The sequence below is a fragment of the Cervus elaphus genome, chromosome 24 (assembly GCF_910594005.1).
Source record: "Cervus elaphus chromosome 24, mCerEla1.1, whole genome shotgun sequence".
NCBI classification, from domain to species: Eukaryota; Metazoa; Chordata; class Mammalia; order Artiodactyla; family Cervidae; genus Cervus; species Cervus elaphus.
Window position 1 is genome coordinate 25653928 of NC_057838.1, and position 23022 is coordinate 25676949.

General features: G+C 44.0%; 1 protein-coding gene across 2 annotated transcripts in view; it reads left to right on the forward strand.

Moving 5' to 3' along the window:
* The first annotated feature begins 227 nt into the window (after window positions 1-227).
* The window catches only part of ENTPD3 (ectonucleoside triphosphate diphosphohydrolase 3), a 33848-nt gene continuing 11053 nt past the window's right edge, over window positions 228-23022 (forward strand). Inside the window, exons 1-5 of one of the 2 annotated variants that reach the window (XM_043886668.1) lie at window positions 228-316; window positions 1114-1165; window positions 4849-4976; window positions 13101-13218; window positions 20940-21090. In XM_043886668.1, the coding sequence (XP_043742603.1) occupies window positions 1126-1165; window positions 4849-4976; window positions 13101-13218; window positions 20940-21090 (437 nt within the window). In that variant the 5' untranslated portion in view covers window positions 228-316; window positions 1114-1125. Of the gene's footprint in view, window positions 317-391; window positions 811-1113; window positions 1166-4848; window positions 4977-13100; window positions 13219-20939; window positions 21091-23022 lie in introns of those variants that run through there. The other variant, XM_043886669.1, reaches the window with a different exon arrangement.

A 23022-nucleotide genomic window follows, 5' to 3' on the forward strand; every position in this document is an offset into this window, starting at 1 on the left:
CTTGACATCAAAGAGGGCAGCAGTTAAAAGACATCACCCCCGCCCCACTTTTCCCAAGTAGGCCCGGGCGGGATCGCTAGTGAAGAGCCAAGGCCCGGCTGCGGTTCCCAAACCTCCCCGCCCCCATTCCGCATGACGGTGAACTAGAAGAGGGAAGGTGAAGAGGTGCTTGGCCAGGACCAGGGGGCGGGCCCAGGACATGGAAGCCCCGCCCTGTCCCCGCCTCCGCCCCGCCCCCGCAGGAGCCCCTGGAGCTCTGGCTGCCGGCGGGCACTGCGGCAGCGCCAGTCGCCTTCCTCCGGTCGTCTGCGCACAGGTGAGGAGTGGACCCAGCGTCTGAGCCGCTGCAGGAGTGGGAAGCTTCGTGGGGCTGAAATCTGGGAGGGAAGGAAACGGAATCGAATTCCTCAGGGGGCCGGAGGGAGGGACAGAAGTACGCGGGCCCCACGTCCTCGGGCCGTGGGGAGGTGATCCATGCGGCCCCCGGAGAGGTGGACGCGTCTTTAACCGAGCGCTTCTTCGGGTCCAAAGAAGCGCCGGGAGCTTGGATGCCTTGACTCTGTGGGGATTCAGTCCATAGTGGGGCCTCCTAGATCCTGGGGCGCTGGATGCTGGGGGCCCGACATCCTCTTGCAATGGTCGCCAGTCAGCAGCGACAGATAACTCGTCTTGGATCTTGAAAGAGCGACCTCGGGCTCGCGAGCCGCGAACACACAAAGAAACCTCCCTTGCTGGCGTGCTTTGAGAAAAAAGCCCTGCCTCAGACTGTGAATGTTGATAATAGGTTGAAGATTTGTTCTGCCCCAGGAGGTGTGTACAGGTGGGAAAATCTGCAGGAGAAGCTTGACTTCTTCGAAAATTTTTTTAATTTAAAATTTCAGCAAGTCTGTCCTTCCTTTTTGCATGGGGGGAGGTGGGGGTTGGCGAGAGATGACTCTAGAATATAAGCCCAGCTTTGGGTCTGCCTGGGAAGTTCTAGGTTCATCTGGCCCCCAGCAGGCTTTCCTTTGGAAGAAATGAAGTGGGTTTGTGCTTTAACGCAGTGCAAGTTTTCGGAACTTCTTAAGTCAGGGACCAAGTTCGCGCCCTCATTCTATGTTCTCTCACCTGCAGCTGGAAGGAGAGATGTTCACGGTGCTGACCCGCCAACCTTGTGAGCAAGCAGGTCAGTATCACTCAGCAGGCAGCGAGTATGATTTTGTCACATCACCCAAGAATCCCAGCTTCAGCCCACAGGCTGTTTCATCCACGTCCCCAGCAAATGATGGTTTAACCTCTTTGGTGGGAGACTTAGTCGTCACCCGGCTTTCGCCACCGGCATAAAGTAATTCTTTTCCTCAAAGCCACACAAAACAAGGACTAGCATGCTTGTTTCGCTTAAACGGTTTTTCCGGTTTGCATAATCCATTAATTTGGCCCTTGTGGTTTCCCTTACCCAGCTGTGTGTAAGGTCTGCTTTAGAATATTGTTGATTTTGTGATGAACTGTAAAGTACTTGGAGCTTGTCTCTCTTTCCATCCAAGTTGCTGCTGGCCTGGTGCCTACAGCATCCCTTCCCCCTCCCCTCTTCCCTCCCCTCCCTCCGCCCCGCCCCCGCCATGGTCAGTGTTGTTACCACCTTTTACTGCAGGCACATGGGTAGAATTTGCACACACACACACACACACACACTTCTGAGCTTGTCCTGCCCGCCTGCCCGCCTGCCTGCCTGCCTCTGGAGCACATTCTGCAGCTGCTCTGTGTGGAAGCCTGGAAGGGTCTGGCCTCTCCCCTCTCGGGAGGCACCTGGTAATGACAGTGTTCTCCAGCCCTAATGACAGCACAGCTCTAGGCTGCAGTTCCCTAAATGAATGAGACCTGGTCTAGTCCATTTTGGTCTACGACAGGCTTTTCTGCTGGAGCAAGGCTTTGCTTAAAGTAATCACAGCTTTTCACCTGAAAACTGCTGAAGCGCAGAGGACTTAGGAGGCTAGGCTCGTGGCTGTGGTCAGGAGACTGCTTACGTATCACCCCCAGTTCCGCCCCATGGACAGATGTTCTTTAGTGGTACCCCTAAATTGGTATTCAAAACACTTTGATAGTTTAACACATATAAAATAACATCACACATGCAGAGTAACTTGTTACATTCCTTCCAAAGGACAAGTTTAACTTGGCAGATTAAATGTCTACCTTGTCTTGTATATAACTGACCTGGCATGTGCACTGTGTAACAGTTGATGCAAAAGTTTGCCTCTGTGGATAAACCGGTTTCTGTCTGGGTCATACCCTTTGATCTGGAATCACAGAAAAGTGAGGCAAGACCCCTCCAGAGGCTCTGAAGGTTAACGCCACAGTGGCTGCCCTCCAGGTGCTATGACAAATGATTCCGCAGTGAGTAACTTGGTGTACAAGTCGTTTAACACACGTGGGACCAGTTCTGTGGAATAGATTCCCAGAAGTGGGATTATGAGGCAGATAGTATACACATTTGCAATTTTGATACATTTTGACAAATTCCCCTCCAGTTCACTCCCAGTGACAAGGTAGGAGAATTAAGGCACCTTGGACATCAGGATGTGTCTGTGGCAGTATTTATACTGCAGGGGAATCAGATGAGGTAAGTTAAGAGTTGGCTCTTCTGAGATATTGAGACCTACTGCATGACTGACCTCCCCAAGTAATGAGCACTGTGATGTGACTGGATATTGAGGTTGAATCTGACTCTATATGGTATTAAATACATGCTTTCTTTTTCTTCCAAGAAAATATCCCTAGAAATAATGGAGTAGTAAAGAATAGCTTATGATGATCTAAAAGTAGATGTTCCAGAATAGGGCAGGTTCTACCCCATTGCTGTTCAATAGAACTTTCTGTGATGGTAGAGATGTTCTGTAATTACACTGTCCAATATGGTAGCCACTTTTGATTATTTAACACTTAGAAAGTGGCTAGTGCAACTGAGAAACTGTATTTTTAAATTTTATTTACTTTTAATTAATTTAAATACTCAATTGGTGAGACATATTTGGATTCTCTGAATTCAATGATCTTCTTCTTATGCTAGTGTTTATCATAGTTCAGCCATTTGAATGTCACCACTTATGTTTATGCTGTAATAGTTCTAACAAGACTATTATTTAGTCAATATTTTACTCTAATGTCTTTTTATCTTTAAAAAAATTAGGTATAAGTTATACATAGTGATAGGTAGTGGTGGTGGTGGTTTAGTCGCTCAGTCGTGTCCTAATCTTTGCAACCACATGGACTGTAGTCCACCAGGCTCCTCTGTCCATGGGATTTCCCAGGCAAGAATACTGGAGTGGGTTGTGATTTCCTTCTCCAAGTGATCTTGTGACCCAGGGATCGAACTCCGGTCTCCTACATTGCAGGTGGATTCTTTATGCTGGTAAATGCAGGAGACCCATGTTTGATTCCTGGGTCAGGAAAAGCCCCTGGAAAAGGAATAGGTTACCCACACCAGTATTCTTGGGCTTCCCTTGTGGCTCAGACAGTAAAGAATCTGCCTGCAACGTGGGAGACCTGGGTCTGACACGACTGAGTGACTTTCACTTCTTTAATATATAGTGAAATGGATAGATCTTAAGTTGTGTCCCTAAATCTGGTATTCTTGCCTTCTGGAAGGATTATGTTTTTAGAAAATGGACAATTTATAAGAATATTTTTTAAGGGAAATTGTATCTAAAGGAGCTGGTTTGCTGTGATTTTTAGTTTTTTTCCAAAGGATTTTGGAAAGTTTGATAAATTTTGAAAAATGCACAAACTCATATACCCCACAATCCTATTTAGATATAAGAGCATTTTCATTTCTCTAGAAAGTGCCTGCCCCAAACCCCTGTGCCATCACTGTTCTGATTTCTGTCATCCACCTGTTTTAGAGCGTAACATAAATGGGGTCATTTTAGAAAGTTTCTTTCCTTCTTTTCTTTTTTTTAAATAAATATATTTGCTACTTTATTTATGAAATTTTCATTAGCCCACACTGGTACGTTAAGATCCAAGGAAATATTTGCTCACAACCATCTAGTTAGGAAATATTAGCTTAAATTTAGTAAGTAAAAATAGTCCATTATGATACATTGTATATTATCATACAATGCATATAATTATATAATTATCTTTACTTAGAGGCTATATTTAGTTGAAGACAACTCATATGCTACTTTTTTTTGTTTTGCATTTACATGTTATGATTAAAATATAAAATATAAATACCAGAGATTACATGACCCCTTTGGGAGGGAACATGTGGATTGGGGTCTAGTTACTCTTCATTTGTAAAGATGTCTATGTCTTTACTATAGACACAGGGAAAATGACTGAGGTTGAATTCTTACTGGACACCCACATATCTTAGGAATTCAGACACATTACCATTTGTTTGACAATGTCACCATGTACTAAACTTTATAATCATTGATTGTATCTGAAATACAATAGGAATTTCTTCTTATTTATCCGAGATTATTTTTTTAATGAAATATTGTATCACCTGCTTTAATAGAAAACTCATAATTTTCAAATATACATTGAAATAAATGTTATTGGAAATCATCTCAGGGACAACCAGTAATATGCATAACACACTTTGGGAAATACCAGAGAGCTAGACTATGCACACCCTCCTTGCAAACGCTGTTTTAGTCCACTCTTTGGAGGAAAGATACTCAAATGGGTATTTGAGCCCAGTTGTAGTTCTAAATGTTTGGGTCTCAAAAAAGCCAGAGGAAGTGACTTATGCACGCAGCTAAGCACCCAGTTAAGCACCCAATTCACAGATTCTACGAAGAAGGGCAGAGCCCTGTTCCTGATTCCCCCTCATGTGTCTTCTGGGCTTCCTCATTTTAGGCCTCAAGGTCCTCTCCCGAACTCCAGCCATCATCGCCTTGGTGGTCTTGTTTTTGAGCATTGTGGTGTTTATGGCTATCACACTCATCCAGACACACCAGAAAGAGGTCCTCTTTCCAGGACCAAAGGTAGGTGTGAAGAGGTTGGCACTGAAGGGAAGAAATGGGCTCTAGCATCAATGACTCTCAAGCTGTGAGTTAGAAGAGAAGAAAATTCTTGCCCTTCCTCACCTCCAGCTGGAGCCAGGGAAAGATGGGGTAAGACCCAAGGAGAAAGACTGGACATGCTAGGTTTGTGGTGTTCGAGGTGACAGACTGATAGTGGTGACACCTTCTCCTAGGATGATGTGGTCTTGCTTTGACTCCTGACTTTTGGAACCAAAGCAGACTTTGTTGCCAACTTCCCTGGTGGCTCAGACGGTAAAGCATCTGTCTACAATGCAGGAGACCTGGGTTTGATCCCTGGGTCAGGAAGATCTCCTGGAGAAGGAAATGGCAACCCACTCCAGTACTGTTGCCTAGAAAATCCCATGGATGGAGGAGCATGGTGTCCCTGGGGTCGCAAAGAGTTGGACACGACTGAGCGACTTCACTTCCACTTTCACCAAAGATTTACCATCTTGTCAGTCTCCCCAGATGACCCAACCTTGCTCATGAGCAGAGACCAGGAGACCCAGGCTCTTCTTCTGGCCTAGCCTGGGTAAACAAAATCAAGGACCTGGAAAGTCTCCTTGATCTGTGCTGTGCTACGTCTCTTTGAGTCTAGAAGTATGCTTTGATCCCTCTGACTCCTCCCCCCACCAAAATTACTCCGGACCTCATGCTAAGTTCCAGAGACCTCTGTCAGCCTTGACAAAACCATCCCCCAATGGATGGACTCTGGTAGACAGAATTGTACGTGCCCTCTGCTTTGGCTGTAAGGGTGACGGGAGGTGATCCCCTGAGGGAATGTCAAGTGAAAGGTGAAGATAATCAGTGAGTCCTTCAATTATTTTGAGTAGAAGTCAGCAAACTTCCTCCGTAAAGAGCCAGACGGTACATATTTTAGGTTTTGAGAACCACTTATAGTCTATTGCATATCTTCTTTTCTTTTTCTCTTCTTATGACTCTTTAAAGCTATGAAAACCACTCTTAGATGGAGAGCCATAGGAACCATGTTATTTGAATCTCATTTAGTATTTGTCTTTGACCTTGGGTCTTTTCTATATCTTCCTGCTGTTAGGGACTGTTCATAGGCTATATTTGATATAGAGGTTTTTAAAAGATAAAAAGAACCGTTTTTGCCTTGACTCTGTGGTTGAGTTTGATCTACCATCCAGAGTCCACTTTGCTAAAGGAGTAGAGGAAAATCTGTTTCTTTTTTTCTGTCTGTCTGCCTTTAAATTAATTAATTAAATTTTTTTCTGGCTGCAAAAAGAAGCTTGTGGGATCTTACTTCCCCAACTAGGGATCCAGCCCAGGGGCCCAGCAGTAAGAATGCCGAGTCCTAACCACTGGACTGCCAGAGAATTTCCTAAAATCTTTTCTAGATAATGGAATTTTGTTCTTTTATACTTTACTTAAGAATCTCAGCCTCCCATGAATAACATGAATAAAAAAGAAAAATAAAAGCCTCATGCAGCTGTCCAGTGGTGAGAGGAAAACAAATTATCTGGCTGTCCAAAGACATTAGCTAAGGCCTAGAGAAGCTGTTTTCCCAAGCTCCAGGCACTGCCTTCCTCTATAAACTGTATAAAATCAGGAGTGCAACTAGAGGAAATACCATCTCCTTACTCTTTGTAAATTGCTAGTCAGTTGAGTGAGCATTTTTCCCTGAATAATCTCACTGAAATCTTGTGCCAGCTATGGAAGATGGACAAGCCCTGTCACCACCATTTTGCAAGTGAGGAAACAAAGGCTTGCTCAGTGGATGGTGGGACCAGAACCTGAAACCTGAACATTCCTCTACCCACCGCCAGGGCTCTCTTCATTTCCTTCCAACTGTTCCTTGATCCTAAGTTCTGAATAGGGAGCCCAGGAGGAGATACTGGCCTCTGATAGGAAAACATGTCCTCCTTTGCACAGGAGGGGAGGAGGGGAGGACGGGCACAGAGACAGGAAGGTGCTGAATCGCAGGAGCGACTTGGGGGGCAAGTCCATTCTTAGACCCTAGTACCACCCTGTGCGTGCGTGCTCAGCCGCTTCAGTTGTGTCTGACTCTGCGGCCCTATGGGCCATACCCCGCCAGGCTCCTATGTCCACGGGATTTCCCAGGCAAGAATACTGGAGAGGGGTTCCATTTCCTCCTTCAGGGGGTCTTCCCAACCCAGAGATCACATCTCTTACATCTCCTGTACTGGCAGGCAGGTTCTTTACCACTAGCACCACCTGGGAAGCCCATTACCGCCCTTAGACCCCATAAATCAAAGGAACCAGCTCTAGCTGCACTCCAGGTACACCTCTCCATGGGACAAGGGAATGTGCCCACCAAGAGCCATGCTTCCCCTTCTAAAACATGCTGGGGACCCCAGAATCCAGGGTCTGTGTGGGCCTTCCCCTGAGAGCAGACCTCACCACTCACCTGAGGGGTGGCAAAGGGGCAGCAGCTTGCAGGGGGAGTAGACAGAGCATGGGCATGGTCTGTAGTCTGAGCTAGCCCACCTTCTACAGTCAACGTCCAGTGCATGAGGCTGTTCACACTGTGGATTTGCCTGTGGATGAGAAAAAGACTGGCGGCGGGGCGGGGGCGGGGCAGGACAGGGCAGAAGTCTTCCTTTATAAAAAAGGGTCTCTTGGGCCCTTCAAATGTGAGGGATGGGCTGGTTAAGACAGTTGTTTGGGGAGATGAGAGGTAAGTTCAAACTGGAGGGACATGGAGGAATTAGAAGACCTGAAGAGTAAACTGAGGAGAGAAAAGTGGGTCCCAGAGCAGTGTGGAGGTGCTGTTGAAGGAGACCACACATGTTTAGTTCCACTGTGTCAGAGCGGTTTCCCTAGTCAAAGATGCCTGTGCAAGACTGTCATCTGGGGGTGACCCCAGGAAGCACTGGGGGGATGGAAGTGAGACAGAAGTGAAGGCAGTCAGTGGAGGGGCTGATACCCAGCAGGTTACCACTGTGGGCAGCTGGGACTGCCCTGGGAGCCAGTGCGGAACTCACCTCAGGGATGAAATCTGTCACGGGCATACAGAACACCTGCCTCACAGTCATCCGAGTCCAGGGCGTATTTACACACCAGCTTCCATTGGTCATCGGTTGAGGGCTGCTCCCTGGGGGACATAAGCTCTCTAGTATTTCTGGCATATTGTGAGCTCAGGTAGGCTAGGCCAATGGAGACAGCCTTCAGGCAGGTAGAAAGTACATAAGTGGACATCACAGGGGTGAGGTCTGAGAGCTTGTGGGTGGGGAACCCTCAGTGACTGTCACCCCATAGGTAGATTATTTTCATTCCCACTTTGAAAACGAGAAAACAGAGGAACAGAAAGGGCAAATAGCTTCCTGTGATTACACAGATTAGAAGTAACATAATTGGCATAGAAGGAAGAAAAAAGCAGAGAACAGTGGCCTAAGGCAAGAGTTTGGAAGGATCAGTATGTATATCCTCATTAGCAGACACAGTTCAGAGAGGGGATTTTTAATTTCTTCAGCCCCAGCTGTAGGAGAATGAGTTCTATGACATTGGAATATTGGCTCAGGGGCTCATCCTGTTTCACTGAGAGAATTAGGTGTGAGAAAAGACAGATGTTGTGGGCCAGCTGAAGTGGAGTGGAATGACAGCTTGGAAAGGGGCCCTTCACATGCAGCTTTTCTCAGCCTGTCCAGACACCTGTCCTTCTGTTGTGCAATGTGTGCTGGGGATGGGAAGGGCAGTGTGGAAGTGGAGGCAGTGAATATTAAAAAAAAATGAAAAAAATATATAAATTTTTCACTGTTTATGTTTTCATACCTTGCTTTATCTTGCCTTTGCATGCAGCTGGTGGTTCTGAGGGGCCAGCTCCATGGTGGTCTGCCAATATAGGGAGCCCTGGAATGTTCCTCAAGACATGAGAGGTCAAGATTTCTAGCTATTAAATCCAATGTTGGCCCACCTGACCTTGTTTTATCTGAGTGTTCTATTAAGTTCAGTTCAGTGGCTCAGTCGTGTCCAACTCTTTGCAACCCCATGGACTGAGGCACACCAGGCCTCCCTTTCCATTACCAACTCCCAGAGTTTACTCAAACTCATGTCCATTGAGTCGGTGATGCCATCCAACCATCTCATCTTCTGTCGTTCCCTTCTCCTCCTGCCCTCAATCTTTCCCAGCATCAGGGTCTTTTCAAATGAGTTAGCTCTTCACATCAGGTGGCCAAAGTATTGGAGTTTCAGCTTCAACATCAGTCCTTCCAATGAACACTCAGGACTGATCTCATAGAGTGGAACTATTAAAACTTAGGCAACAATAGAAATATCCCCAGTCCCTTTTTCATTGTTACTGGTTTGACCTGCTCTATCAGCTTGAGGAATAAACATGACAACATTGCCTTTGTTTTTCCCCCACCCTGCCGCTTTATTATCGTTAAGTCTGACATCCTCCTCTTGAGGTTTTACCTCCCAACCCCCTCACAGTTGCCTGGAAGCCCTGAAGCCTCTCAGTCCCATCTGATCGGCATCCCACTGCCACTGCTGCCTGCACCCACCTGGCGTCACTGGTGGAGAAGGGCATGCAGAGTCCCAGTTTCAGGGACCCTGCTTTTCTGCCATGACCTGCTCAGGCCACATTAGAGCCCAGGTTGGATCACACAACTCTCCAAAGCACAACAACCGGACCAGGCTGTGTTAAAACCATTTCCTTCTAACCCTCATCCATTCTCAGTCATCAGCCTGGGTATCAGGTACCCTGTGGCCCACCCGGGTTTACCTCTTGGAAAACAAGAGATGGGTAATTGGTTTATTCCTTTCTAGAAAGCCCTGGCTCCTTATTCACATTGGTCATTCTCCTCTCCACCCAGATCTGCATACCACTTAACTAAGAGTTTGCTTTCAAGGGTCTTTTGTCTGAACAAAGTCTGCCATACCATACCAGGCACCTTCTTACTAATCAGTCACCATGTTAAGACTTGTTTTTCTTCAACAAATATCATATATTAATGCATCTATATGGAATCTAGAAAGATGGTACTGATGAACCTATTTGCAGAGCAGCAATGGAGACACAGACATAGAGAACAGATTTGAGAACACAGAGTGGGAAGGAGAGGGTGCGACAAATGGAGAGAGTAGCATGAAAACATATACACTATCATGTATAAAACAGATATCCAGTGGGAACTTGCTCTGTGACTCAGGGAATTAAAACTGGGGCTCTGTGACAGCCTAGAGAGGTGGGACGGGGTGGGAGGTGGGAAGGAGGTTCAAGAGGGAGAGGACATAGATATACCTATGGGCGACTCATGCTGACGTATGGCAGAAAGCAATACAATACTGTAAAGCAATTATCCTTCAATTAAAAATACATTTTAAGAAAGACTTGTTTTTCTTGGAACTCAGTGAAAGTATAGGGGCTATGAGTACAGGTTTGAGAGTCAGATCCCAGCTTGATCCCAGGTCTGTGACCTTGGCTAATTTTACCTCTGTGAGCCTCAGTTTTCCCATCTGTCAAGTGGAGATGATGATAACACCCGCCTTATAAATGTGACATTAAGGCCCTTTCTGTAATGCCTGGCATATTATAAGGTTCAGCAAATGTTTATTACTATCCCTATTCTTATTATTATAGTAAGAGTAATGATGATGATGATAAACACATCTAAGAAAGCTGATCATGTGATCTTTGCTTTTGCTTTTCCTAGACGATCACACAGTCCATGACCATGGGTTAATATGGAAGACTGTTTTTTTTCGGTTGACCCACTGAGTGTGTCTTCAGTTCTGCGTCAGGCCATGTGTTTTTTTCTGACAGTGCATTAAACAGAGGGTGCCCTGCTGCTTTTCACCCAAACATCACCCACTTCATTGAACTGAATGAAATTCATTCTCCTCTTATACCTTCCTCCATGGAACCACACTGAGTTGCACTGATCTAGGCAAATGAACTCTGAAAACCAGTTAAAGACCAATTTTTCCACTTTTGAAAATGCCAGTGAAAGATGGTGGGGTGGGGGTGGATTGTGTTAGTGAGAAGTAGCCCTGGGCCTGGAGGCTGCCCCTGTCAGTACATCAGCAGGTACCCAAGGGGCTGCCATTTCTCCTGCAAATCTCAGAGCAAAGTCTCTGGCTGCACCCACTGTGGTGAAAACTAAATCCCATTTTTCTGGAGTTACAAATGAAAGTGAACATTCTTCTTTCTTTCTGATCTTGGCCCAGGAACCCTAAGCATTCTTCATGAAGGGTTGGAATAAAGAAGATTTGGGAATAGACAGTATGGTATCTTGTGGAGTGGTTGCCTTCTTATGCTCACTCTCCTCTTATCAGTACCTGGTCTGGAGGGGCTGGTGGAGGGGTAGTGAGCAGGCTGGCAGCAGAGGGAAGGAAAGAAAGCACTGACATGGAGGCTCAGACCTCTGGAGTACCTGATTTCCTTCAGTTTCAACCTGTGCTTTAATCTCATGGGGAGCCTCTGCCTGGAACAGATTGTGAACAATGCCTCCCTTGTTCGCCATAGAGGGGTGTCATGTCAAGATCCCAAACAACACGCGTCATCAGACTGAACAGCCAAGTTGAAGAGGCTGTTCAAGTTCAAATACCAGTGTACACAGCATGTTCTAAATCTTAATAGAATGGAGGAGCTGGAGTAACACTTTTTTATTTGCTCCTATTTCAAATGAAGCAAGTGTTCATGGCAGAAAGTTTAGAATCAGGGGATTGGATAAATGAATTACTGTATGTCTCACAGTCAATGTGATGAATGTCTTAAAAATCACGATGTCAGTGTTTTTACTGATAGGGAGAGATGTTCTTGATATATTTTTCTAGTAAGAAAAGAGCACTGGAGAAGCTTCTGTGTAATATAATCCTGTGTTGATTTAAAAACCTATGAAACATAGGTGTATATGTAGTTGTATGCACAGAAGACCACTGGAAAAGCTATATAACAAGGTGTTAAAACAGTAGTTGGGTTTGAGGAGTGTTATTCACTTTTCTTTCCTCTTTTTCTTGCTTTGTAATTTTATTTATTTTGCTTACTGGTTTTTCTATGTAGCCTGAATTTATTGAACAGCCAGTAAGCATCAGGCAGATGGTCTCCTATTTACTTCCGAAAGGAAGTTGTCTGCAGATGATGGAATCCAGAGAGCTTAGGTCTCTTACACAATATCGGAAAAGTAGGAATCCATCCGATTTGACCTGCCTCCAGAACCCAACGTCATCTTCCTCTCTGAGACAGGCTAGGCTAACTCAGTGGCAGAGGAATTGGGGAAAAGCTGCCATCCAGAAGCCTCTGATGGCCTAGGCTGACTCCAGCCCAACCAGATACTGACCTAGGTCAGCATAACTCATTCCCATGCCCCTTGGCTGCTACGGCATGCTCTGTCTTGGGCAGGCCTGGTCCAGGGCCTGAGCTGGGCCACACCTTCAAGCAAAGCTCTCTGGTAACTGCCTCAAGCTGGGTGATATGGCTGGCAGTACCCTCCTGTCCATTCTTCCACACATGAGTCACCAAAGTGAGATGATATATCAACAATCTTTTGTATTTTGGTTTTTTTCCTCCTTAAGTACTTCCTTCCATGGTTTCCTATTGGTTGCTTATTCCCAGGTGGATAGTCCTGGAAGTTTGGAGAAGAAACGGTAGCAGGTGACTGACTATTCATTTTCCTCCTGAGACCCAGGTGGCTTCTGACCTCCCGTACTTCCACCCTGCGGAATCTGGATGAAGGGAAACCAGGAGATTGTCTTTGCATGCACAATCCTTGGGGTACTCATCTTTAACCTTGGCTGCATTTCGGAATCACGACGGGAGCTTTAAGTACTGTGTGTGCCTGGGACAACTGACAGAGATTCTGATTTAATGAGTCTCAGGGTGTAGCCTTGGCATTGGGAGCTTCAAAAGCTCCCTAAGTGATTCCACTGTGAACCAAGGCTGAGAACTGTGGCCTGGAACACCTGACCCATCTCCTCCCCACCCCTCCCTCCAGTCAACAGAAACAAAGTTGGTTTGGAGAAGATAAGTTTTTTCTGGTCAGGTTCTATATAAAGGAAGCAGTGTGGGTTAAACTCTTGGGACGACTCAGGGTTCTCTGGGAAAAGGGGTCCTCAGAGAGGCTGAGCCTGTAATTAACTCTCCGTCCCCCTTTTATTCAGTATGGAATTGTACTTGATGCCGGGTCTTCCAGAACCACAATCTACGTTTATCAATGGCCAGCAGAGAAGGCGAATAATACTGGAGTGGTCAGTCAAACCTTCAAATGCAACGTGAAAGGTAAGGCCCAAGGGAAGAAGGGAGCATCCTAATGTCCTTTGGGAGGCCTGCAGGGGTCCTGAAATACTGTCTGGAGGCGAGGAGTGAGCACTGGGCTGGGCGTCAGGGAAATGAGACCTCTTGTTAGCACTGCTACTCTTCAGTACAGTGACCTTAGGCTAGCCCCTTCCCTTCTCTGGATCTCAGATTTCTCATCTGTAAAACGGGAGGCGGGGGTATCAAGAACTGTAAATGGTGTGATACAGATGCTGGTGAAAGACCCAAAACTTCTGTCAGAAACAAAGGAGAGTTTATTGCTCACACAAATAGCTATAGCCCAAGGATCAGCATTTTCTTGTCCTGGTTCTCTGAGCCCCAATTTGCACAGGGTGATATAGAGATGCCAGATGGTACCTGCTTGCACAGTGGGTTGTATTACCAATAAGGAACCCTGGGATTAGAGAACCTGAAAGATTTATAATGGGCGCCTGCCTTGCTCTGGAGGGAAACACTATCCGTATCTTCTTAGCCTGCTTATTATGCAAATATCCCTGAACAGATAGTCCAGAAAAACAGCAGTGAGTGCCTCTGCTCGTAAGATATGTAGAAACACAAGAAATTCATGGAAAATTATATTCCAATAGGAAACTTATATTCCAGTTGGCTGTGTATGGTGGGAGGGGAGGGTAAAAAGAGATAGAGATGGACCATCTGTAAAAAACAGGCTTGTGTGGCTCTGTTCCAGTAAAACTTTCTTTATAGACCCTGAAATTTTGAATTTCATATAATTCTCAAATGTCACAAAATATTATTAAAAAAAAAAGTTCAATACCATCTAAAAATAATGCATGAATATCTCAGTTCATAGGCTGTATAAAAGAAGGTGGTGAACTGTATATGGCTAGGGAGTTGCCAACTCTGAAACAGAACGTTATCAGTGTCTTTAATGACCCTCCATGCACTTCCTGCTTCCTCCACAATATATCCTGAATGTTATGTTGACTATTTACTTGTTCTTTTTTATAGTTTTGTCCTTATGCATTTAGTTTTTCCTGGTTTTGGAAATGGAATCAAGTGCATATTTATACAATTGGAAGCAAACATTTATTCTGTAATTTGCTTTGTTCACTACCACTTGGTTTTTAAAATGCATCTCTGTTGCTATGAGTACCTGGTTCATTTTTCCCTGTTGAGGGATATTTGTATTTCCCTGGTTACTAATAAGGTTAAGTATCTTTTTATATATTTATGACTATTTCTGTTTCTGCGAAACGCCTGTTCATGTCTTTTGCTCATTTTTCTACTGAATTGCTTGACATTTTCCTATTGAGTTGTGGAATTCTTTATCTGTATTCTGAATATGAATGCTTTGCTATATTATTATTATACTGTTGCTAATATCTCTCAGTTTATGGTTTGTCTTTTTAGTTTTTCATGATGTCTTTTGACAAATAAAAGTTCTTAATTTTTACAAAGGTACAGTTATCAGTCTTCTGCCTTTTCGTTTGCTCTTTTGTATGTTTTATTTAAGAAATCCTTCCCTAACTTGAAGTCATAAAGATATTTTTCTATCAAAAGTTTTGAACTTCCCTGGCAGTCCATTGGGGATCACAGGTTCAGGCCATGTGGCACAATCAAAACCAAAAAGTTTTCTAAATTTGCCTTTTACAATTAAGTCTTTAGGCCACATAATCAAGCCCAGTGAGCGAGCGTGCATGTATGTGCCACCCTCTATAGAGTACTATGATTTTTGACTCGGCCTGGATCTTCCCAACCAGTGTACAGGATAGGTCACAGGGATACCCTCAACCCAGAGGATGAGTTAGACTCTGGGCCAGTCACCCCAAGCAACTTCCTTCATTTCCCTCAATAAGCTGCTCAAATAGAATACCCTCTTGCTGATCGTGGTAGAGAAAACGTTGGGAAGCAGAATTAGCCTTTCCCGTAGAGAGACCAGGAGTTGTCTCTGGATAACCAGGGTGCACTCTGGCCATCTGCCCTTCCATGGAGGACAGCCAGGAGCTCGCCGATCCTGGAACATAGGTGTCACAGCTAGGGTCTTAAGGAGCAGACGCGCAGACAGAGGCTGGGGTGCAAGGGAGTGATGTGGAAGAGAGGCAGAAAGAGGAGGACTGCACAGAAAGAGAAGTCAGACTGCAACTCAGGCAAGGCAGAGCTCCAGCCAAGTAGAGGTGTCCTGCACTGGGTATAAATGGTCTGAAATGACCGGATGGTGATTCCTCCTGTCACTGTCAGTTATTGGATGTTGCCAGCTTGGGAAGAAGGTGTTGACCAAGAGTTTTCTGCAGCTAAAGAAAACCCTGAAGGAATTAACATCTGAACACTAAGCCTTTATTTGAAGGGGCATCTGTGTGGCACTTCTCTTGGCTCCTCACAACAGGGAACTTTCGTGTCTTCTGAGAACCGCTTGCATCATTACCTGCACTTCACCAGCAGCAGCAACCTTTCTGAAACTTCAGCCAGAGATCCCATCTCTGTGCTCCTAACTTCTGAGCTATCTCTTCACTGTGAAGCATGAAACAGGATGCTTTTTGAGGAAAGACAGACCAGCCACTCCAAGCAGAGATAATATTGTAGGACAGTGATTAAGACATCACCCTCATCCCTACTATGAAAGCTCTGGAAACTTATCTGAGCTCTCTGCATCTTGACTCCCTCATCTCTAAAATAAAAAGCATAATAACAGTAATACCCACCCCACAGGAATGATTTGGATTAAATGACATAATATGTATAAAGCAGGTCCATGGGATTTTTCAGGAGTGGGTTCCCATTTCTTCCTTCAGGGGATTTTCCCGAGAGCTTGGCGGGCTACAGTCCATGAGGTCACAAAGAGTCAGACACAACTTAGCAACTGAGCACCAGCACATATAAAGCAGGTAGCAAAGACCTGGCATACAGTAGGCACTCAATAATTGTTAGCTATTAATTATGTGGCACCACACTTTAGAATTCCCAGTGGATATTCTTGCTAAGAGGCTGTCTTAACATAGTTGTAAGATCTGCCTCTAGCCCTGGGAGGGCAGTTTAGCCAAGTCAGTCGTGATGGCCTCAAACTGTAGGAAGAGGTGGCACTTTCGTGGGGAGGGATCCGGGCAGTCTCTCAGGGGCAGGGGCCCTTGGCCCACCCTGGATGTGATTGAGGGGAGGAGCAGGGTCATGGAGCCCACACCACATCCATAAATGGATCTTCTCTTTGATCACAGTAGCCTCAGGGATCCATATATTCTCCGAATGACCAGAAGACCACAAACTACAGCTCAAATAACAGAGTTGAAGTTTGGCAAGTGTCATCCACTGGAAGACAAGTGGCTTCGCCAAGCATAATTTGGGTTTCTAGTTTCTCAGCTGCAGATTTCCCCAGGATTCCCCTGGCTTGGCCAGTGTGAGGGAGCGGTGAATGTTTGCTTGCCTAGCAGTGTTCCCTGAATGCCCAGGGCCTTAGAAATATTTTTCTCAGGGCATTCGTGGTGGGCGTCAGTCCTCAGATGCTGCTGTTTTCTGTGAGTTCAGTGGGTGCTGCCTTAGCTCCTGGGCACCATGCCGGTGTCTGTTACTCTGGCTGCTTATTTTAAAGCCATTCTCTGAGGGTCACTGGCTCCTTGCCTGTCCCTCATCTCTTGTGCGGGATGCACTGCTCAGGCTTCCTGCTGCCTTCTCTCAGAGGTAACAGTCATGTTTTCCCTTTACACCAGCAGTTAAAAATTTTTTCAACTCCACTGAGACTAGACTTAACCATCTCCACTGAAATACCTTCAAAAGTTGCTCTAGGGACCAGATCACTATAGCATTGAAAACCGTCTTTTGCTCAGAACATGACTTTTGCTCCTGTCCCACCTCAAGTAAGTCTTATGCCAGCTGTCCAACCCTCTCTTCTCAGACTGGAATAGCAGTTTTAGCTCTTTCGTTGGAGTTTCCCAGTATTCCATGAGCCTGTGAACCCAATCTCCTTTTCCCTCTGGGAGGCTTAAGGGAACCTTATGAAAATAGGTCCCTGAGGGACATGCTCAAATACTCCACATTTCAACATTCTAGCAATGCTCCTAACCAGTTCCTGTCCAGAGATCAGTTCTTGCAGAAATATATTTTGTTTGCTCTAGACTGAACTACACAATCCCCTTCCTATAGTGTGGTGGGCTGATCTGAAAATCTCACTGATTGATTGATTCATATATTTAATAAATATTTATTTGGGTGCTTGCTATTTGCCAGTAACTGTTCTTGACACTGGGAATTCTAAAATAACCAATGTACAAAATGTACAAATACATGTACAAATGTACAATGTACAAAATGTACAAAGTCTCTACTGTTATAGAACTTACAGTCTAATGAAGGAGAGATAGCAAATAAATGGGTATATGATGTCAGTCAGAAATGCTGGGAAGAGAAACTAAGCCAGCTAGGTGGATAGAGAGTAATCATGCGTTTCATGGGAGAGCAAAGAAGGTGACAGCTAAGCAGAGACCAAAGTGAGATGAGAGGGTGAGGCACACACGTGTTTGAGGGAAGAATGTGCTAGCAGAGGGCATGGCAGGAGAAAAGACCATGGGTGGCAGCAGCTCAGCATTTTCTAGGAAAAGCAAAGGGGCCAGTGTGACTGGAGCAGAACGAGTAAGAGATTCAAGTGAGAAATGAGGCCAGAGCTGTTGCAGAGGCCAGCTCAGGGAGGACCTTGAGATGGAGTAAGGGGTTTGACTTTTACTCAGACGAATTTTGTTCACAGTATATTGGGAAGCCATTAGGAGATTCTGACCAGGGAGCTAACATTAGATGACATCATTTTAACGGATCACTCTGTCAATGTAGAGCATGTAGTCAAGAGACCTAGAGGCAGGGAGACCAGGGTTATTAGAGCAGTGCAAGTGGGAGGTGATGTGTGGGTGGTCTAGCCTAGACTCGTGCTTCTCGACATAAGGCAATTTTGCCCCCCAGGGAACATTTGTTGCTATCTGGGGACATTATTATTTTTTATTATTTTTATTTATTTAATGGATTTATTTGGCTGCACCAGGTCTTAGTTGTGGCATATGGGATCTTAGTTCCCTGACTAGGGATTGAACCCAGGCCCCCTGCATTGGGAGCATGAAGTCTTAGCCACTGGGCCACCAGGGAAGTCCCTCTGGGGACATTTTTGGTTTTCCCAACTGGGGTTTGTGGTGCTGCTGGCATCTAATGGTAGAGAACAAGGGCACTGCTAACCACTGCATGACTTGCAGGACAGTCCCCACAATGAAGAACCATCCAGCCCAAAAGGTCAGTAGTGCGGAGGCTGAGAAACACTGGTTGAGAATGGTTCTGGGGAAGGAGTGAGAAGTGCTGAGATTTGAGCCGTATTTTGGAAGTAGAGCCAACAACATTTTACGATTGTTTTAATGTATGGCATCCTGGCTGGTGGTACCTGAGCATCAGTTCTGACCTGAGTGACTGTGTGCATGAAGGTACCGTCTCCTGAGAACGGGCAACACTGAGGGCTGGGGCTATGGCAGGATTAAGGAATCTGGTTTTGAATATATTAAGTTGAAGGTGCCAATAAATCATCTAAGTCAGGAGACAGCAAACTTTTTCTGTAAAGAGCTAGAGGATAAATATTTTTCATGTGTTGGCCATGTGATCTCTGTTGTATTTAACTCTCCTACTTTAGCATGAAAGCAGCCATAGACCATCTGGAGACAAATTAGCATGTATGTATTTCAAGAAGACTTTATTTATGGACACTTGTATATGTCTAATAGGATATACCCTAAGGACAAAAAAGAATTTCAAAAATGTTTAAATTGTTTTCAATAATCCTACCACTGGTGGTAGTGCCGGTACTGTCACTGTCATGCTGAGACTGCTGCATGTGGGCTGTGAAATAAAGCACATGAGTTATTAAGTTGGAGGGATTGGGGAACAGGATTTTTAGCCTAGGAAAAGGAAGATAAAGATACAAGATCAGTGAATTCAAGGGAAAAACTGAAGTTCTGAATTAGAAATACCACTGAGAATTCATGACATATTTTCTCTTGAAATAAAGTTTTCTCTAGGTCTGTCTTCTGGAAAGGTTTGCAATGAGCACCCTAACTTCTAAATTTTGGATACTAGATACCATTACTCAATAAAAGAAATCAGGATTTCTTGGAGAAATGGCAGATTCCAGATCTGGGGCAGGAAGTATATAAGTCATTGAGACATCTCATATCAGAAAGCAGAGAAGTTCTTAAAGGTTTTTGGGATCATGTCAAAAGGACTCAGCTACCAAACTGAAGAAAGCACCACTGGATAAAGATGGGCCATCAATAAGAATAATAACTGCAATATTATATAGCAAATGTATCTGTAGATTCATAAGCCCTTAAAGATATTAAGCAAACAAATAAAATCCCTCATGGTTAAGTTAAGAAGATACTGGAGATGCAACATACACACACACACACACACACATATATAGCATATATATAAATTTTAAAAATTTATTTGGTCACGTGGCATGTGGGATATTAGTTCCCCAACCAGAGATCGAACCTCTGCCCCCTACATTGGAAGCGTGGAGTCAACCACTGGACTGCCAGGGAAGTCCACAATCAATATTTTTTAAGCTGGTAAATAAAGGGAAAGAATCAAGCACATATCTATCCAACCTTCCCTGTACCAACTGTACTATAGGGTAACCAAGTAGTTAATGATGGGGAAGTTTTCCTCTTTTAAAAGCATTTTAAATAAAAAGTGAAACAAGAATGATGGAAATAAAATATCACCATTTCACAAACCCTAATGGGCTAATGGATCTAGGCAATGACCACTGATGCCTATTAACAGCACAGAGAGAGAAGCAGCCAGATGCTTGTGCCTCTAATTGGGAATGCACATCCCTACAAATGACTGTTTCTGAAAAAGTTCAGGCCTGAATCTGATTAAGCCTCTGTGTTCAGTTACCAATCTATAGAAAACACTGAAACCAAATAACATATTAAATGAACCATGGAGATGTGGTCAGCAAATTCTAGACTTTAGGAAACTATAGGACAAATGAAATTGCAAGGGAAAAAGTGTTTAATTACAAAGAAAAATTAGAAAGAGAGGGCAGAATCTACATATTAAAGGAAATTTAAAAGACATGGCAACCAATTATAATGGATGGAATTTATTTGGGCCCTAGTTCAAACAAACTAGATAGAGGTAGAGGGAGAGAAAAAACATGAATATGGAGGAAATGTGAATCTTAATTAGATATTTAATTATATTAAGTGATTATTTTTTAAACTTTTATATAGACTAATGAGACTATGGTTATGTTTCTTTAAAAGAAGTCTTATCTTTTAATGATACATACTGAAATATTTATAGAATGAAATGATACCATGTCTGTAGTTTGCTTCATTAGGAGAGAATGGGAGAGTGCAGATGGGGCAAGACTGATCACTGTTAAAACTGGAAGATGGGTGCATGGGTTTGTTGCACTCTTCTCTCTACTTTTATATATATTTGAAATTTCCATAATGAGAACCTTTTTTCAAAGCAGGTTTCGGCTCAATTTTTTTCACCTTTGTAATTCTTTCCTTCTATATTTTGAGAATTGACTCATCTGTGTGGCCACATGGAACTTAGCACATACACTGTTTTCAATCCCCTATAAAAAGCCATTAATTTACAGAGCTGATTTGCTTTTTTATTTAAAAGTTGTGTGGCTCTTGTTGGTTCCTGGTAATGCTAAGAAGTGATGAATGTTTGCTCTTCAGGCTCTGGGATCTCCAAGTATGCGGAAAACCCCCAAGATGCCCCCAAAGCCTTTGAGGATTGCATGCAAAAAGTCAAGGGGCACATTCCAGTCCATCTCCACGGGTCCACCTGCGTTTACCTGGGGGCCACCGCTGGGATGCGATTACTGAGGTGAGAGCGCGAATGGCCCAGAGAAGCCCGCTGTGTGTCGAACCTTTCCAAGAATATAACTATTTCTGGGAAAGAAACCCATATTCTGCCATAAATTTAGGCTTTCAAAGTTGGGAAACTTTTAGTCTTAATACTCAGAAAGAAACAGTTCTATATTTAATTCCCTTCCCCATGGTGATTTTATTGAGAACTCTGAAAAGAAATGAAAGTAACATGAAATCTAGTCATGGGATGTACCTCTAGTTTTCTTGAAAAGTAGAAACTGTTTTTGACCTCTGGTATTTTAACACTGGGGTTTCCCTGGTGGCTCAGTGGTAAAGAACCGGCCTGCCAGCGCAGGAGACTCAGGTTTGGTCCCTGATTTGGGAAGGTCCCCTGGAGAAGGGCATAGAAACCCCCTCCAGTATCCTTGCCTGGGAAATTCCATGGACAGAGGAGCATGGCAGGCTACAGTCCATTGGGTCATAGAAGAGTCAAACACAACTGAGCGACTAAATAACACCTTCAATACCTGTGCACAACCAGTGCCACTAAATGTAAGCCACTATACTCCTAAGCTATTTAGCTTCTACCCATGTACAAAATGTCACCAAAATATCTGCTTTCAAATAATGGGGATTCTGCTCCTCGCCCCAAAGCCTTTGGTGTTACTATAAAAAACATACATCTCATTTCCTTCAATTAAGCAGTTCCTTCTAAATTTTCAGCCATGACTTTTAGCCCCATTGTATTGTTTTTGAATGTCCTTTCTCATTTTTTTTCTCCATGATAATATTTCCTTGACCTTGAAATAAAAAAAAAAAACAGTTTTTTAAAAACCCATCAAGCTTAAAACTACCAAAATTAAAGGGCAGATGCTGCCCTAAACTTTGAAAATAAGGCTTTCTCCCCAAAAGATGACACTCATTTGGTTGCAAAGTCACTTTGTCTATGATCCTAGGGATGTAAAATTATATGTATTTTCTTCACCACATGCAGAAACTTCAAAGGAACAAACAGAGTCGCTTTCAGATGATCATCAAAAAGATCATGAAGCACTTTCAGTTGGATTGAGCCTTTTCCTTGTAGTTTTCCTCTCATTTTTTTTCTATTCCTATGTCCTGGTTGATCAAGTAGAGTGTGGAAGGAAGTCAGATTTCTTTGCTTACTCTTGGATTTTGCAGTGTGTTTTCAAGATTGCTGTGTTTACTTGAAATAGAAATGATATAGAAATCCCTTCCTTCTGCCTTTTCTTTCTAATGGAAGCAAAGAACTCAACTTTGTCTTGGTTGCTTTTTTCTCCCAGTCCTCTCAGTGAGAAATCCTTCAAAGGCTCTGTAATTTATAGCCATGCAAAAAAACATGGAATAGAAAGTTTGCAACTTAGTGAGAAGGTGAATGTTACATTTGAATAGATTAAATACTGAAGCTTCTTTGTGAACTCTTTCACAACCTCTGATGGTGATCCATTTCTTCTGAGGAACTAGTTGATATTTTAATTGCCAGAAAAGTCACATATAGAAAAAACAATAATTTGAGTCTCTGGGATGGGAACTAATAAAACTAGGAAAATCATTCATTATTTTCCAAGCAGTGATAAACTGCTACTGAACGGGAATGGACTTCAGCTTGTAGCATTGCTCTTTCTTCTTCTTCAGCCAAGAGTGAGCCACCCCCCCGACTTTCTTAACCCACTGATGAAAGGGAAAAGAATGTCCCAAGTGAGCTTTCTTCCATCAAATGGCACAGATGAATGATACAAGTATACTATGTCATGGGTGATATGAATGCTATGTCACCACTCCTCCATGGGTCAGCACACTAAAGGATTTCAATTCAGTGACAACCGTGATGGCCATCATATCCCCTCATGCCAAAGCCCTCTCAAAGAGCAAAGCAGGGACAGCGAAAAACCCCTCTTCCTTTCCCCCTCCCTCCTAAGCTCCCCTTCCT